This window comes from Taurulus bubalis, assembly GCF_910589615.1.
Source record: "Taurulus bubalis genome assembly, chromosome: 12".
Taxonomy (NCBI): Eukaryota; Metazoa; Chordata; class Actinopteri; order Perciformes; family Cottidae; genus Taurulus; species Taurulus bubalis.
This window is the reverse complement of record NC_136600.1, coordinates 610001-626115: the sequence shown is the minus strand read 5'-3', so window position 1 is coordinate 626115 and position 16115 is coordinate 610001. Positions and strand designations below refer to the sequence as shown.

The 16115-nt window shown below is 49.1% G+C and overlaps 2 protein-coding genes across 5 annotated transcripts in view; one reads left to right on the top strand and one right to left on the bottom strand.

Annotated features, from left to right (window-relative positions):
- The first annotated feature begins 471 nt into the window (after positions 1-471).
- On the top strand, positions 472-8366 carry tcaim (T cell activation inhibitor, mitochondrial). Of its 2 annotated transcripts, XM_079228121.1 has the most exons (10): positions 472-861; positions 2980-3112; positions 4415-4565; positions 5252-5504; positions 6072-6194; positions 6353-6450; positions 6551-6642; positions 6715-6947; positions 7366-7497; positions 7574-8366. In XM_079228121.1, the coding sequence occupies exons 1-10, from the start codon at positions 827-829 to the stop codon at positions 7797-7799; spliced, it is 1476 nt and encodes a 491-aa protein (XP_079084247.1). In that variant the 5' UTR covers positions 472-826; the 3' UTR covers positions 7800-8366. The 2 variants fall into 2 exon arrangements, with proteins under 2 accessions (XP_079084247.1, XP_079084246.1); XM_079228120.1 differs by lacking the exon at positions 7574-8366 and having other exon boundaries at positions 6715-7026; positions 7366-7498.
- A 78-nt stretch (positions 8367-8444) lies between these two features.
- cnot10 (CCR4-NOT transcription complex, subunit 10) overlaps positions 8445-16115 on the bottom strand; it is a 17576-nt gene continuing 9905 nt past the window's right edge. For all 3 annotated transcript variants that reach the window (XM_079228119.1, XM_079228117.1, XM_079228118.1), the window contains 7 exons: positions 15877-15957; positions 15662-15775; positions 15414-15544; positions 15308-15340; positions 11004-11131; positions 8888-8963; positions 8445-8749 (listed from right to left, as the gene is read on the bottom strand). In XM_079228119.1, coding sequence (XP_079084245.1) covers positions 8616-8749; positions 8888-8963; positions 11004-11131; positions 15308-15340; positions 15414-15544; positions 15662-15775; positions 15877-15957 — 697 coding nt within the window. In that variant the 3' untranslated portion in view covers positions 8445-8615. The remainder of the gene's footprint in view (positions 8750-8887; positions 8964-11003; positions 11132-15307; positions 15341-15413; positions 15545-15661; positions 15776-15876; positions 15958-16115) is intronic.

Here is a 16115-nt window from a genome sequence, read left to right as displayed (position 1 = left end):
AGCTGAGAGCAGCGGCGCTGCGAGTGACAGGAAGTCCAGACGTCTGATTTAAACGCGGACGGCGCATTTCTAATTTCATTACATTTCTAAGTTAATTAAATTATCATAATTATTAGAGGAATTTATGGGGGCATTTTTTCCCCCTTCTATCGATATCAGGGGCAAAATTATATTTCTTAGGGGCAGTTTTGCCCTTTGCCCTCGTGTATTTCCGACGCTGATATGGTTATGTATATAGTTATGGTTATGTACATGTATAACCATAACTATAACCATACGTGTATGGTACAACATTGGTTCTGACTTCCTGGAAACTTTACAGGTCATTTAAAATCTTTAAAATCAATACAACTCGAACCGTAACGCTCCTCCAGTCCAGCAGGGGGCGGAGTCGCGCGGCCGCTCCGCCAGCGGAAGTAGACGAAGAAGAAAAGCAAGTAGTCGGAGAAGAAGGAAGAAGGAAGAAGGAAGAAGGCCGCTCAGTAACGCAGCGGTCCCGCGGTGAGGCGCCGAGTCACCGGGGGACGTTAACACTGTTACTTGTGACGTCATGTCGAGCTCGCGCCGGCCCGACGGTGACCGCTGACCCGCCCACAGGGAGCCATGTCCGGCTGCTGTCATTGAGGAGAAGTCACGGAGCAAACCGGAACTCAGCGACACGTTGCACTAACTGTTGCAGCGACGTCGCTTTCTGTTTGAGTTGGATAAGTGGACTTCGTGTGTGAGGAGCGAGTCCTGGTCTCCAGAGCTGTGAGAGGCGCTCCGGGCAGGACAGGAGACCAGGATCTGATGCCTTCTGCTGACCGCTGCTAGACCTGCAGCAGCAATGTCGGTCAACTCCTTCCTGAGATACACCATTAGGTAGCACTGCTCTGAGCCCGGTGCTTGTTGACCTGCAGATCCGGGTCACCTCACCCTAAGCCCTAGCTCCTAGCTCCTAGCTCCTAGCCCCTAACCCCAAGGAGTCAGCGACGTCTGACGCGAGTGAGGCTTCTTGGGTTAAAGAGTAAATCGACGACTCGTGGCTTTATGTCAACATGTCATGTGATGCTCAGTTAAGACCAGTAACCTTTGAAAAACTACAATAACACGCTATGACCTTGTCAATATAATGATATAAGCGGCTGTGTGCACTACAGGTCAATAGTAATGACATCATTTAAGTGAGGATACACTCACAACCAGGGAGGCAAACTCGTCAACTTTTAAAACCACTAAACTGGGTGATAGAATCTCTCGTGTGAAAAAGTGCACGCCCCCTTCCTGATTTCTTAACTTTTTGCATGTTTGTCACACTTAAATGTTTCAGATCAAACACATTTAAATATTAGACAAAGATAACAAAATGCAGTTTTTAAATGTTTTTTATTATTAAGGGGGAAAAAAATCCAAACCTACATTGCCCCCTAAACCTATAACTGGTTGGGCAACCCTTAGCAGCAACAACTGCAAACAAGCGTTTGCGATAACTGGCAATGAGTCTTCTACAGCGCTGTAGAGCAATTTTGTCCGACTCGTCTTTGCAGAATGGTTGTAATTCAGCCTCATTGGAGGGTTTGAGTATAAACCGCCTCTTTAAAAGGTCACGACACAGCATCTCCATCGGATTCAGGGCGGGACCTTGACTAGGCCACTCCAAAGTCTCCATTTGGTTGTTCTTAAGCCATTCAGAGGTGGACTTGCTGGTGTGTTTTGGATCATTGTCCTGCTGCAGAACCCAAGTGCGCCTCAGCTTGAGGTCACGGACAGATGGACATTCTCCTTCAGGATGTTTTGGTAGACAGCAGAATTCATGGTTCCATTTACCACAGCAAGTCTTCCAGGTCCTGAAGCAGCAAAACCGCCCCAGACATCACAGTAGCACCCCCATGTTTTACTGTTGGTAGGATGATCCTTTTCTGAAACGCCGTGTTACTGTTACGCCAGATGTAATGGGACATACACCTTCCAAAAAGTTCAACTTTTGTCTCGTCAGTCCACAGTATTTTCCCAAAACTGAGACGAGCCTTTCTGTTCTTTTTGCTCAGCAGTGGTTTTCGTCTTGCACCCAGCCATGCAGGCCTTTGATCCCAGTCTCTCTGTGGTGGGGTCATGAACACTGACCTTAATGAGGCAAGTGAGGCCTGCAGTTCTTTGGATGTTGTTCTGGGGTCTTTTGTGACCTCTTGGATGAGTCGTCGCTGCGCTCTTGGGGTAATTGTGGTCGGCCGGCCGCTCCTGGGAAGGTTCACCACTGTTCCATGTTTTCGCCATCTGTGGATAATGTCTCTCACTGTGGTTCACTGGAGTCCCAAAGCTTTAGAAATGGCTTTGTGAGCTTTTCCAGACTGATAGATCTCAATTACTTTGTTTCTCATTTGTTGCTGAATTTCTTTGGATCGCAGCATGAAGTCTAGCTTTTGAGGATCTTTTGGTCTCCCTCACTTTGTCAGGCAGGTCCTCTTTAAGTGATTTCTTGAACAGGTGTGGCAGTATCAGGCCTGGGTGTGGCTAGAGAAATTGAACTCAGCTTTCCAAAGATGTGATAAACCACAGTTCATTTATGTTTTAACAGGGGGGGCAATCACTTTCACACAGGGCCATGTAGGTTTGGATTTATTTTTTTCCTTAATAATAAAAACCTTTATTTAAAAACTGCATTTTGTGTTTACTTGTGCTATCTTTGTCTAATATTTAAATGTGTTTGATCTGAAACATTTAAGTGTGACAAACATGCAAAAAGATAAGAAATCAGGAAGGGGGCATGCACTTTTTCACACATCCCTCTTTCTCATATATATATATATATATATATATATATATATATATATATATATATATATATATATATATGAATGAGAGCGAGAGCTGTTTTCCACTTGGTCTGTTTGCATCCTTGAGGCAACAAAGTGAAACCTCTTTCAGTGCCCTAAACCTATGAGGCAGTAAGATCGTGACCTAAAGGACTAACGGTGACCCTGCACCTCGTTTTCTCTGCAGGCTGGAGAGGAAACATGTGGCCACACATCTGGTCCATCGGAGAGCTCTGTCGGGGGCCGACGCCGCCAACGCTCTCAGACCCTTCTACTTCGCCGTCCATCCCGACTTCTTCGGTCAATATCCCAGAGAACGGGTCGGTCTCCTGTGTCTCATGAATACGTCTGATGTGGCGTGGAGCTCCTGGCGGGAGCCGTCACGGGGTTCAGGTGGTCGGGGGGCTGCAGGTCTCTGTTTGCAGCAACAGGGCGACGCCCACATGGCCTGTGTCGTGGGGGATCAGCTGTATGCTGTGGCTGCAACCCAGGACGCATTGAGATCCCATCACTCCCCATTGTGAGGTGGATCCGGGTGCAGGGGGTCGTGACTAGTGATGTGTCCTTTCGTGTCGAGGCTTCGATGCGCGTGTCGAGTAATCAGATAGATTTTGGTGAAGCGCGTATCGAGGCTTGTGTCGATGACGTATGCGGTGACGTTGGAAGCCTCTGAGCCGGCCGGACCACGTGACTGATTCAGAAAATAGTTGGTGGGTTTGCCGTGTGAATTGAAATATAAGGGGCAGCGAAACTCAATGGATTTCCCCCCTTCCTCTCTGTACCAGCTTCATGTGTGCCTGTGAAAGGGTATTTTATAAAGCAGGCGAAATAGTCTCAAAAAGCCCAGCACAGTGGAAAAGTTCTTATTTTTACTTAAAGAATTGTACTCATCAACATGGACTAACGGAGCCGAGGCTTGAAACACCAATCCTCTGACTGAAAGTCAGATATTCTAACCACTGACTCACAGTCACATCACAACCCTCTCCCAATTTGTTTCGAGTTTTGATTTTGACCCCGCCATTATATCATAAAGATAGACACAATATTAATAAGTTAATAATTGATGTATTGGCGTCACAAACATAATTTATTCCATTTAAAGCTTCACACACAAAGCCATGGTGTCGTTATGATCACTCTGCCTGTTTTACATCTATTGTCCACTTGGTGGCGCAGTAGAGCAAATGAAGCCCCATGAAGCTCCGGTACATGAGCGAACCGATTGGATGGAAAGCTTCAATGCTTCAGGAAGCTTCATCTCGCCATCACTAGTCGTGACTTCCGTGCACCCGGATCCCCTTTGGTACAACGGCCTCTTCAGATCTGTCACTCAACAATAAGCTTGTAGTTTTTGGTTTGATAAAAATGTGAGTGGAGGTTATCGCTCCAGTCTGCGGTGTCGGCCTTGTGTTCTTGATCTGCATGTAGAGCGAGACCCGGTCCCAAGTCTGGTTCTAATGCCAGGTGTGAGAGAGCGGCCCCCTTGTGGTCGGATCCCCCGCGGCGCATGCTTTACCAGGACCACAGTCTGTCAGCATCAGGACTAACTATCACCATGCAAAGAATGTTTTTCCTGTTTTCATGCCTGACCGTGTTTCATTCAATGTTGCGTTTCACAGGAAGTGAACGAGAACTCGTTGAAGAAGCTGAACGGCTTTCTGGACAGCCTGCAGAAGCCCGGCGCTCGCTCCCTTCAGCCAATGAAGCTCACCTTCTACGTCCGGGCCACAGAGGACGGCAGCGATGTGCAGCCGGATCTCCTCGCCTCGGGTTCCCTCTCCGCCCTCTTAATGTTCCTTCTCTGCCCGCTTAATGTTCCCTTGTTCCCTCACCGCTCATGATGTTTCCTAGTTCCTTAATAATGTTCCCTCGTTGCTCATATTGTTCCCTCTCTGCCCTCATGTTCCCTTGTTCCCTCATGTTTCCTCGCTGCTCATAATGCTCCCTACTTACCTCAATGTTCACTCATTGCGCTCATAATGCTACCTAGTTGCTCTCAATGTTTGTTCCCCTGTTGCTCTCAATGTTTGTTCCCCTGTTGCTCATAATGTTTGTTCCCCTGTTGCTCATAATGTTTGTTCCCCCGTTGCTCATAATGTTTGTTCCCTCGTTGCTCTCAATGTTTGTTCCCCCGTTGCTCATAATGTTTGTTCCCCCGTTGCTCATAATGTTTGTTCCCCCGTTGCTCTCAATGTTTGTTCCCCTGTTGCTCTCAATGTTTGTTCCCCCGTTGCTCATAATGTTTGTTCCCCCGTTGCTCATAATGTTTGTTCCCCCGTTGCTCATAATGTTTGTTCCCCCGTTGCTCATAATGTTTGTTCCCCCGTTGCTCATAATGTTTGTTCCCCTGTTGCTCATAATGTTTGTTCCCCCGTTGCTCATAATGTTCTCCTGTTGCCTCATAATGTTCCCTCGTTGCTCATAATGTTCCCTCGTTGCTCCCGTCTGCTTCGCAGGGTTCCGGTCTGTGAGTTTCACGCTGCACACGGGCGACGTCCTGAGCGCGGTGACGAGCGTGTTGAGCTGCTGCCGGCTGCCCGTGGAGCACATGTCGGGGCTGGAGGCCGGTGCAGACGCGTCCAGGAGGCCGGGCGGGGCGGGGCGGCCCGACAGACCCATCAAGTGGGACAAGAGCTACTACACCTTCACCGGGTTCAGAGACCCGGAGGAGGCGCTGCAGCAGGCCAGGAGTGTGGAGCCGTCGCTCATGTTAGTACCACCTGCAGTACACCAGAACAGCGCTGCACAGCCGGGCTACGCTAGGCTAACGGGGCCGGGCTACGCTAGGCTAACGGGGCCGGGCTACGCTAGGCTAAGGAGCTTCTCCTCGCGCTCTGAAAGACAGTGAATGTAGATCTCTTCCTTCTAAATATGTTGCAGAGATATTGATTGATATTGAGAAGCAAAGCAACCTAAACGGCAGCGTTAGGGAACATGTGACATTCTGGTGGCCAGCTGTTGACAAAATGGATTCCTGGTTTGGAGTCTCCAGCCTGGTGATCTTGGTCCAATAGTTTGTGATCTGCATGGGAGAAGCCAAGTGGCTGCTTGTCTCGTGCACTGTGCACGTCAACCGTAGTTTCCTTTGTCCTCATATCCTAAAATAAATATGAACACCAGTGGAGGCAAACAAACGAGAGCTACTGAGCACAAACTGGAGCGCTAGGCCGTGAAAAGCTGAGGGCGGCACAGTGGGGGGTCATTCTGGGTCGTCCATGAAACATTGATTCCTCGTAGTTTTATAGAACTGATTCCATGTCATCTTTTCTTTGTCAGCTCGTGGCTGAGAAACAACGAGCCCGAGGCGACGAAGAAGCACAGCGCTAGTCTTCCTCGGAGGGACGAGCTGAACAGACTGAAGAAGGAACTGTGTCACAAATTTGACCTGTCGGACATCAGGTACGTCGCATGTTCTCGTCTCACGGCGCCGTGCTCAGACAAGCAGATACTTATGAAAGAAAGTTGATGTCTTAATCTCAATAAAAAGACATCTGGTTCATGAGACCCTTCTGTCAGCCGGTCTGGTGAGTGTTGTTCTGAGACTCGGTGTCCTGCAGGTGGCAGCGCAGCTGGGGCGTGTCCCACCGGTGCTGCCAGCTCCAGAGTCTGAGCCGGCTGTCCCAGCAGAACCCCGAGGCCCTGGTCCACCTGCAAGGTAAGGAGTCGCCCAGTCCCCCAAAGCGGTCAGGGGTCAATGGCACGTGGATTACAACCGTATCACGTGTAGAACTGGTTTGATCTGGTTTACCCCCCAGGACACACTGTGGTGTTTGCTGACCAGTCGGGGATGAGCGCCTCCGGACACGTCCTGCTGGGCACCACGGACGTCCACCACCAGTGGACCAAAGTAAGGCTCCGGCTGCTCGTGTTGTGCGTTCCCTCCTCTGGTGTCTGACCCGACCTCCTGCTGTGTGTGCAGCTGTTGGAGCAGCTGCCCGGCTACCGCCGCCTGCAGCAGCAGACTGACTGGCTGAAGGAGAGGATCGGCCTTCTCCTGGGGGGGATTCGGGTGGTCCACATGGAGAGGCTGCGACCGGTGCAGTCCATAGCCGAGCATTACGGCACCCTGAGCACCTTCCACAAGAGCCTGATGTCCCGCCGGCTTCGCCTGCACCCGAGGAGCCTGCAGGGCCTCACCATGCTGCTGGAGAAGTACGCCGTCCAAGGGCCTCGAACACACGACCCCCTGCTGTGTGCTTCTCAGGAAGCAGCGCCCGGACGGCCCAATGAGGTCTAATTAGGTCCCCGTTTCTTCTTTGGGTCGTTTTGATTGGCTGCAGCGGCAAGCGGTGACATCACTCACCACTTAACATTTGGAGCAGGAACACATGTTCAAAAGTGTTTTTGGTCAGAAACTTGGCTGTTTTCAAAGCAACATAAATACATATTAGAGAGGTAATAAAAGGATCCTAACACATTTAATGAAGCACATTTTTAAATAAAGATACAATAATGTACTTCCTAATCTGATCACCTTTAGAGGTTTCGATGCCATTGTGTGACATCTCTGTGGTGTGTATTGTCAGACTGGGAGTGTAATGGAAGCTTCTTTCCCTGTCGTGTGTCCCAGTGAGCGCTGCAGCCCCAGCCTTCATCAGATGGGGCACTTCATCATCCCCACCAACGCAGACACCCCCAAGCTGCAGGTCTTCCTCCAGAGCCACGCCCCCGAGGCCCGACAACGCACCCAGTGCAAAAACCAGTGAGTCACACCCTTGTAATGGTGGGAAACGGGAGCAAATACACTGGTTTCAAGGAGAGTCTGTCTGTCTCTCCAGGCTGCAGGCAGAGGAGGCGGCGCTGCTGCAGCAGTGTGTCCAGACGCTGTCCCTGAGGAGTCTGTCCAAGGAGTCCAGCGTGAGCTCGGTCCAGATGCTGCGGTGCTGCAGGAGGCTGCTGGAGCAGAGGCCCCCCCTCCTGCAGGGCCTCCACGTCTGCGTTTCACACTTCTACTCCGTCATGCAGGACGGGGACCTGTGTGTCCCCTGGGACTGGAAGGGCTGAGCTGCAGCCCAGTAGCAGAAGGAAGTTTGTTTTGAGCCATTTCCGGTTCACACAACTTCTAGCCAGGTGGTCAAATATATAGATTAGAAACACATTTATTAAAGCTGACCGTCAACAAGCACTTGATCCTCTGACTGGAGAAGCCAAAAGAGAGAATATGATTGACAGCTAAGATCAGTGGTGGACCCTAATGATTGAGGAGGTTGCACTATGACTGAAGCTTCTGTTTTAAACACTAACAAAGCATTAAAAAGTGCCCAGAAGTCAATGTGGCGACTGATGTTTAAATCTGAAAGTCGGACTGCATTTACACATGAAAATATAACCCAGCACGTGGACTAAGATGTGGGTCAAAAAGATTGTTCCTCTTAAATTAAAGTGCTCACGTCAGACTCGACTGTTTATTGAGACCGTTTCTATATTAATATAGAAGTGTATTCACGTTCTTTCCCCGTGAGGTTCTCAGTGCGTCTGCATGACGGCTCACCAGATGTCACCACTCAACACTGAAATAAATTAGCTGCCGACTGAGTGCTTCATGTGAGGGTAGTTAGTCTTTAACGCTGTATACATCAATATAAATAGTTATCAAGACGCTCGGTACTTAGTTCAACAGCCCGTCTGGCCAAAGAAATGTCACATGGCTTACAGTAAATAAAATTTATTTTCATTGTTCAGATAACACACTGGTTCGAATGAACAGTCAGCTGGTCTCAGTCCGTTACAGCCGCTTTACAACGGCTCCTGATTCTGAAGGAGCAGCTTTATAAATACCCGGGCTCGTCGGGGGAGGTGTGTGTGGGTGTGTGTAGGCTCTCATTTGCGCTGAACTTGTGTGAAGGGAGAGGGCAGCTGGACGGGCTTCTTGCGGGACTCTGGGGAGACCCTCTGGACCGCTGTGGGCAGCAGTTGGTTCCGCTTGATGATCTGCAGCGCCAGCTGGGTGTTGCCTGAGGACGCAGGACAGGAAGTCACAGGACGCACAACAGGAAGTCAGCGCGACGACTTCATCAGCTGCAAGAAGGCTTTTCAGCAATACAGAAGTGTGTGAGTGTATTATGCTTGCGTGCGTGACGTGTCGCTCTGACCGTTCTGCAGCTCCAGGTAGACGCCCAGCAGGATGGCTTCAGGAGGGATCTCCTTGGTGTTCACCATGGAGGCAGCCTGGTGAGACACAGTGAGGAACTCTCCTTCACTGAGGAAGTGGAATAGCCCTTTTTGGCGAGGAAGGTTCTAACTGAGAGAAATGACCTGAAGTACCCAAGTGGCCGCCATGATGAGAGCTGGTGGAATTCACTAAACGCAAAGGAGCCTCAATGCTTCCTAACTTAGCTCCTTTAGCATAGGAAACACTGGACCTGCCTTTACCAAAGGAAAGGAGATAATGCCGACCCACAATTCCTTGCGGCAGCAACTTTTAAAGTGACGTATCATTCGGCCGTTCACGAAAACGATCATGAAGACAAACGCAGATCATGGAAATAACCGTTGATCTAACTTGGAAATACTTTCAATAATCTGTTAAACCTGCTGGAAAACTACTGATGTTACATTGTGGTTGCTGACAACTGCTGTAAAGTGATCAAACTGCTGTAAAGTGATCAAACTGCTGTAAAGTGATCAAACTGCTGTAAAGTGATCAAACTGCTGTAAAGTGATCAAACTGCAGTATTTGATATTCTCTGGCGCTGGACTGCAGCTTCAGCCTCACTCTTTTACTTGACTTCAGCTACAGGAGCTTTGGTGAAAGGGTTAAACTGGACGAGCTCTTCGGTCCGAGTCACGTTTCTGATCATCATCTGTTGAATCAACTATTTTGTCACGTTACAATAAATACACTATCAAGCCAACACTTCCAGTTCACACCGATAAACTGTTGTCTGCATATTCTTATGATCGGATTATAATCTGAATATAAACCATAACATAGATCAGTGGTCGCCAACCCGTTGATCACGATCGACCGGTCGATCTCCAAAATAAATTCAGAAACACGTTGCCTCAAGCTCGAACATTTTCTGAAGCGTCTTCTGAAATGTTTTCTTACGGACTTCGGAAGACGTCAGAAAAGATCTCCGCCTGATTCATGAGCCTGGACCGTGGGTTCCCTCAGCAGCGTTCTCAGCTGTGCTCCCTTATAAGGGCATGCAACTGACCTGCGCCCAATGGACCGACTCCTCAAGCCACGCGAACGCAACTCCAGACTGATTACAGTCACGTCAAAGCGAGCAACTCAGCAGACTCTCGGGTCTCTGTAGTTGAATCACAGACGCTGACACGTCGTTCACCTCCACGCTGACATTCAGGTTACACACATTCAAACGACCAGACCGGAAGGATCCAAAGATCCATGTGACACAACATCCGGTTTTCAAAAGAAGATATCGTAGCATATATGGAAATAAGATTACATTAATTATATTCTCATGAAGTAAAACATGTGACCTTCAACTAGTGAGTTATAGAGAAAATACAACTCAAGTGTGTTAAGTGTATTTATCATTTGATTTGAGGATTAATGGAAAGATAATTAATGTAATTATATATCTGATTGATATTCATGTGTTCAGGACATTTCTGACCACATCCAAATAACTTTACCAATTCAGATATGTTACAAAGTAAAAACTCAACTGATTTTGTATCATTCAAAGAGATCATTTCTAACATTTTGCTAAAATTATGCTTGAATACGGTTGATGAATACAACAGTTGATGAATACAACAGTTGATGAATACAACAGTTGATGAATACAACAGTGAATATGGTAGCTCACCAGCCTGCGCATTGCAAATGTGTTTTTTCATGTTCATATTGTGTGCTGTTAAATCATTTCCTTTTTATGTTGCACCGTCATTTAGTGTGTTCTTGGTCACATCACATTGAAAGCTGGACCAAAGAGTTTGATTTCATTAAATTAGGCCAAATAAAAGCCTCAGCTGTGAGTCTCTCAGCGCCTGCAGAGGACGCTCTCGCCCGTCACCCAGGCAGACTGACGTCTACATGCGCCTGCCGTCGTCACGACTACGCCGTTAGTGACCGCCCGTCATCTCTTCCTCACTCCTCTCCATCTTTCCTTGACCCCGTGACGTTTTCCACAGTTCAAGGAAAGGTGGGTAGGTGAGAGGTCATTATGGACTATTCCACTGCAGTGCCCCTCACTCCACGCTGCATTTGACTGGCCCTGCTGTCTCCGTGGTTACCTGTTGCAGACACTTGCGGGCCTTCTCGTACTCGCTCCTCAGGCAGTAGGCACTGCCCAGGTTGAAGAGCATCATGGAGCGAGCTGCAGTCACACTGCTGGGGTAGCACAGGGGGGGCTGCTTCCCTGCTGCACAGTCACAGGAGTAGCACACAGTCACAGGAGTAGCACACAGTCACAGGAGTAGCACACAGTCACAGGAGTAGCACACAGTCACAGGAGTAGCACACACAGTCACAGGAGTAGCACACACAGTCACAGGAGTAGCACACACAGTCACAGGAGTAGCACACAGTCACAGGAGTAGCACACACACAGTCATAGGAGTAGCACACACACAGTCATAGGAGTAGCACACACACACAGTCATAGGAGTAGCACACACACACAGTCATAGGAGTAGCACACACACACAGTCATAGGAGTAGCACACACACAGTCATAGGAGTAGCACACACACACAGTCATAGGAGTAGCACACACACACAGTCATAGGAGTAGCACACACACACAGTCATAGGAGTAGCACACACACAGTCACAGGAGTAGCACACACACACACAGCCATAGGAGTAGCACACAGTCATAGGAGTAGCACACACAGTCACAGGAGTAGCGCACACAGTCATAGGAGTAGCACACACACAGTTATAGGAGTAGCACACACAGTCGTAGCACACAGTCATAGGAGTAGCACACACACAGTTATAGGAGTAGCACACACACACCGTCGTAGCACACACACACCGTCGTAGCACACACACACACCGTCGTAGCACACACACAGTCAGGAGTAGCACACACACAGTCATAGGAGTAGCACACACACACAGTCATAGGAGTAGCACACACACACACAGTCATAGGAGTAGCACACACACACACACAGTCATAGGAGTAGCACACACACACCGTCATAGGAGTAGCACACACACACCGTCATAGGAGTAGCACACACACACCGTCATAGGAGTAGCACACACACACCGTCATAGGAGTAGCACACACACACCGTCATAGGAGTAGCACACAGTCATAGGAGTAGCACACACAGTCATAGGAGTAGCACACAGTCATAGGAGTAGCACACACACAGTCATAGGAGTAGCGCACACAGTCATAGGAGTAGCACACACACAGTTATAGGAGTAGCACACACAGTCGTAGCACACAGTCATAGGAGTAGCACACACACAGTTATAGGAGTAGCACACACACACCGTCGTAGCACACACACACACAGTCGTAGAACACACACAGTCAGGAGTAGCACACACACACAGTCATAGGAGTAGCGCACACACACAGTCATAGGAGTAGCACACACACACACCGTCATAGGAGTAGCACACACACACCGTCATAGGAGTAGCACACACACACCGTCATAGGAGTAGCACACACACACCGTCATAGGAGTAGCACACACAGTCATAGGAGTAGCACACACAGTCATAGGAGTAGCACACACAGTCATAGGAGTAGCACACAGTTATAGGAGTAGCACACACACAGTCATAGGAGTAGCACACACACACAGTCATAGGAGTAGCACACACACACACCGTCATAGGAGTAGCACACACACACACCGTCATAGGAGTAGCACACACACACCGTCATAGGAGTAGCACACACACAGTCATAGGAGTAGCACACACACAGTCATAGGAGTAGCGCACACACACACAGTCATAGGAGTAGCGCACACACACAGTCATAGGAGTAGCGCACACACACCGTCATAGAAGTAGCGCACACACACACAGTCATAGGAGTAGCACACACACAGTCATAGGAGTAGCACACACACAGTCATAGGAGTAGCACACACACAGTCGTAGGAGTAGCACACACACACAGTTATAGGAGTAGCACACACACACAGTCATAGGAGTAGCACACACACAGTCGTAGGAGTAGCACACACACAGTCGTAGGAGTAGCACACACACAGTCATAGGAGTAGCACACACACACAGTCATAGGAGTAGCACACACACACAGTCATAGGAGTAGCACACACACACAGTCATAGGAGTAGCACACAGTCATAGGAGTAGCACACAGTCATAGGAGTAGCACACACACAGTCATAGGAGTAGCACACAGTCATAGGAGTAGCACACACACAGTCATAGGAGTAGCACACACACAGTCATAGGAGTAGCACACACACAGTCATAGGAGTAGCACACACACACAGTCATAGGAGTAGCACACACACACAGTCATAGGAGTAGCACACACACACAGTCATAGGAGTAGCACACACACACAGTCATAGGAGTAGCACACACACACAGTCATAGGAGTAGCACACACACACCGTCATAGGAGTAGCACACACACAGTCATAGGAGTAGCACACACACAGTTATAGGAGTAGCACACACACACACAGTCATAGGAGTAGCACACAGTCACAGGAGTAGCACACACACACAGTCACAGGAGTAGCACACACAGTCATAGGAGTAGCACACACACACACATGAGTAGCACACACACACAGTCGTAGGAGTAGCACACACACAGTCGTAGGAGTAGCACACAGTCGTAGGAGTAGCACACACACAGTCATAGGAGTAGCACACAGTCGTAGGAGTAGCACACACACAGTCGTAGGAGTAGCACGCACACACAGTCGTAGGAGTAGCACACACACAGTTGTAGGAGTAGCACACACACAGTCGCAGGAGTAGCACACACACAGTCGCAGGTGTAGCACACACACAGTCGCAGGAGTAGCACACACACAGTCACAGGAGTAGCACACACACACAGTCATAGGAGTAGCACACACACACAGTCATAGGAGTAGCACACACAGTCATAGGAGTAGCACACACAGTCATAGGAGTAGCACACACACAGTTATAGGAGTAGCACACACAGTCATAGGAGTAGCACACACACAGTCATAGGAGTAGCACACACAGTCACAGGAGTAGTACACACAGTCACAGGAGTAGCACACACACAGTTATAGGAGTAGCACACACAGTCATAGGAGTAGCACACACACACAGTCATAGGAGTAGCACACACACACAGTCATAGGAGTAGCACACACACAGTTATAGGAGTAGCACACACACACAGTCATAGGAGTAGCACACACACACAGTCATAGGAGTAGCACACACACAGTCGTAGGAGTAGCACACACACAGTCATAGGAGTAGCACACACACACAGTCATAGGAGTAGCACACACACAGTCATAGGAGTAGCACACACACACAGTCATAGGAGTAGCACACAGTCATAGGAGTAGCACACACACAGTCATAGGAGTAGCACACACACAGTCATAGGAGTAGCACACACACACAGTCATAGGAGTAGCACACACACACAGTCATAGGAGTAGCACACACACACCGTCATAGGAGTAGCACACACACACTGTCATAGGAGTAGCACACACACAGTCATAGGAGTAGCACACACACAGTTATAGGAGTAGCACACACACACACAGTCATAGGAGTAGCACACAGTCACAGGAGTAGCACACACACACAGTCACAGGAGTAGCACACACAGTCATAGGAGTAGCACACACACACACATGAGTAGCACACACACACAGTCGTAGGAGTAGCACACACACAGTCGTAGGAGTATCACACACAGTCGTAGGAGTAGCACACACACAGTCATAGGAGTAGCACACAGTCGTAGGAGTAGCACACACACAGTCGTAGGAGTAGCACGCACACACAGTCGTAGGAGTAGCACACACACAGTTGTAGGAGTAGCACACACACAGTCGCAGGAGTAGCACACACACAGTCGCAGGTGTAGCACACACACAGTCGCAGGAGTAGCACACACACAGTCACAGGAGTAGCACACACACACAGTCATAGGAGTAGCACACACACACAGTCATAGGAGTAGCACACACAGTCATAGGAGTAGCACACACAGTCATAGGAGTAGCACACACACAGTTATAGGAGTAGCACACACACAGTCATAGGAGTAGCACACACACAGTCATAGGAGTAGCACACACAGTCACAGGAGTAGTACACACAGTCACAGGAGTAGCACACACACAGTTATAGGAGTAGCACACACAGTCATAGGAGTAGCACACACACAGTCATAGGAGTAGCACACACACAGTCATAGGAGTAGCACACACACACCGTCATAGGAGTAGCACACACACACACAGTCATAGGAGTAGCACACACACAGTCATAGGAGTAGCACACACACACAGTTATAGGAGTAGCACACACACAGCTATAGGAGTGTGTGCATGAAGGTCAAACAAGATGGACTCACAGGACTCCACAGACTCGTCTCCTTTGTCTGAGCCTGTTGACAGAAACATAACCAGCATTAGAGGAGGAGGAGGAGGAAGACATTGTGCAGAGCAGCGTGGACACACCTTGGTCCTGCTCACTGGTCAGCACCCCCATGGACACGTCGCTGACGTTCTCCGGGTTGAGGTGAGCGATGGCGTCAGAGATCCTGTCCAATGAAATGAGGGCTTCAGCAGCATAGAGGTGACCCAGGAACCTGAACATGGGGGGGAGGACGACAGCTGAGTGATCCAAAGTGCAGCAGGACACTGCTGAAGATACCAGCAGAGCCCGGGGAGCCAGCAGCTGGGCATTGGAGGCGGGCCACACTTACTTGAGGGAGCCCGACACCTTGGTCTGATGCAGCAGCTTCTCCGCGTGGTTCAGAGCCATCAGGTTGTCCCCCAGCGCCAAGGCCACGTAAGCACTGCACGCCAGGATGGAGCACCTACGCATCAAACAGTTCACAGGTCACGCCTCCGGGTTCTACTGGTTCTTTAACGCTCCTGGAGGATGGCTGATGTGTGAGAGAAAGAGGAGTGCCTTTACCTGAGGTTTTCTACTTCCTGTTTTCTGAGAGGAGACGATGGAGCCGCAGACAGGAACTTGTCGACCTCCTGACCTTTCCCACTGCAAGACATAACAAATAACACCATTTATAATAGGGTAGATGAAAGGCAGCTTAATATATACTTACTATTTATAATGTCACAGGCAACCGTATTATAAAAGCAATAAGGTACTCGAGGCAGTACTGTATCGTCAATAATGTACAGTTCAAGGGTGTT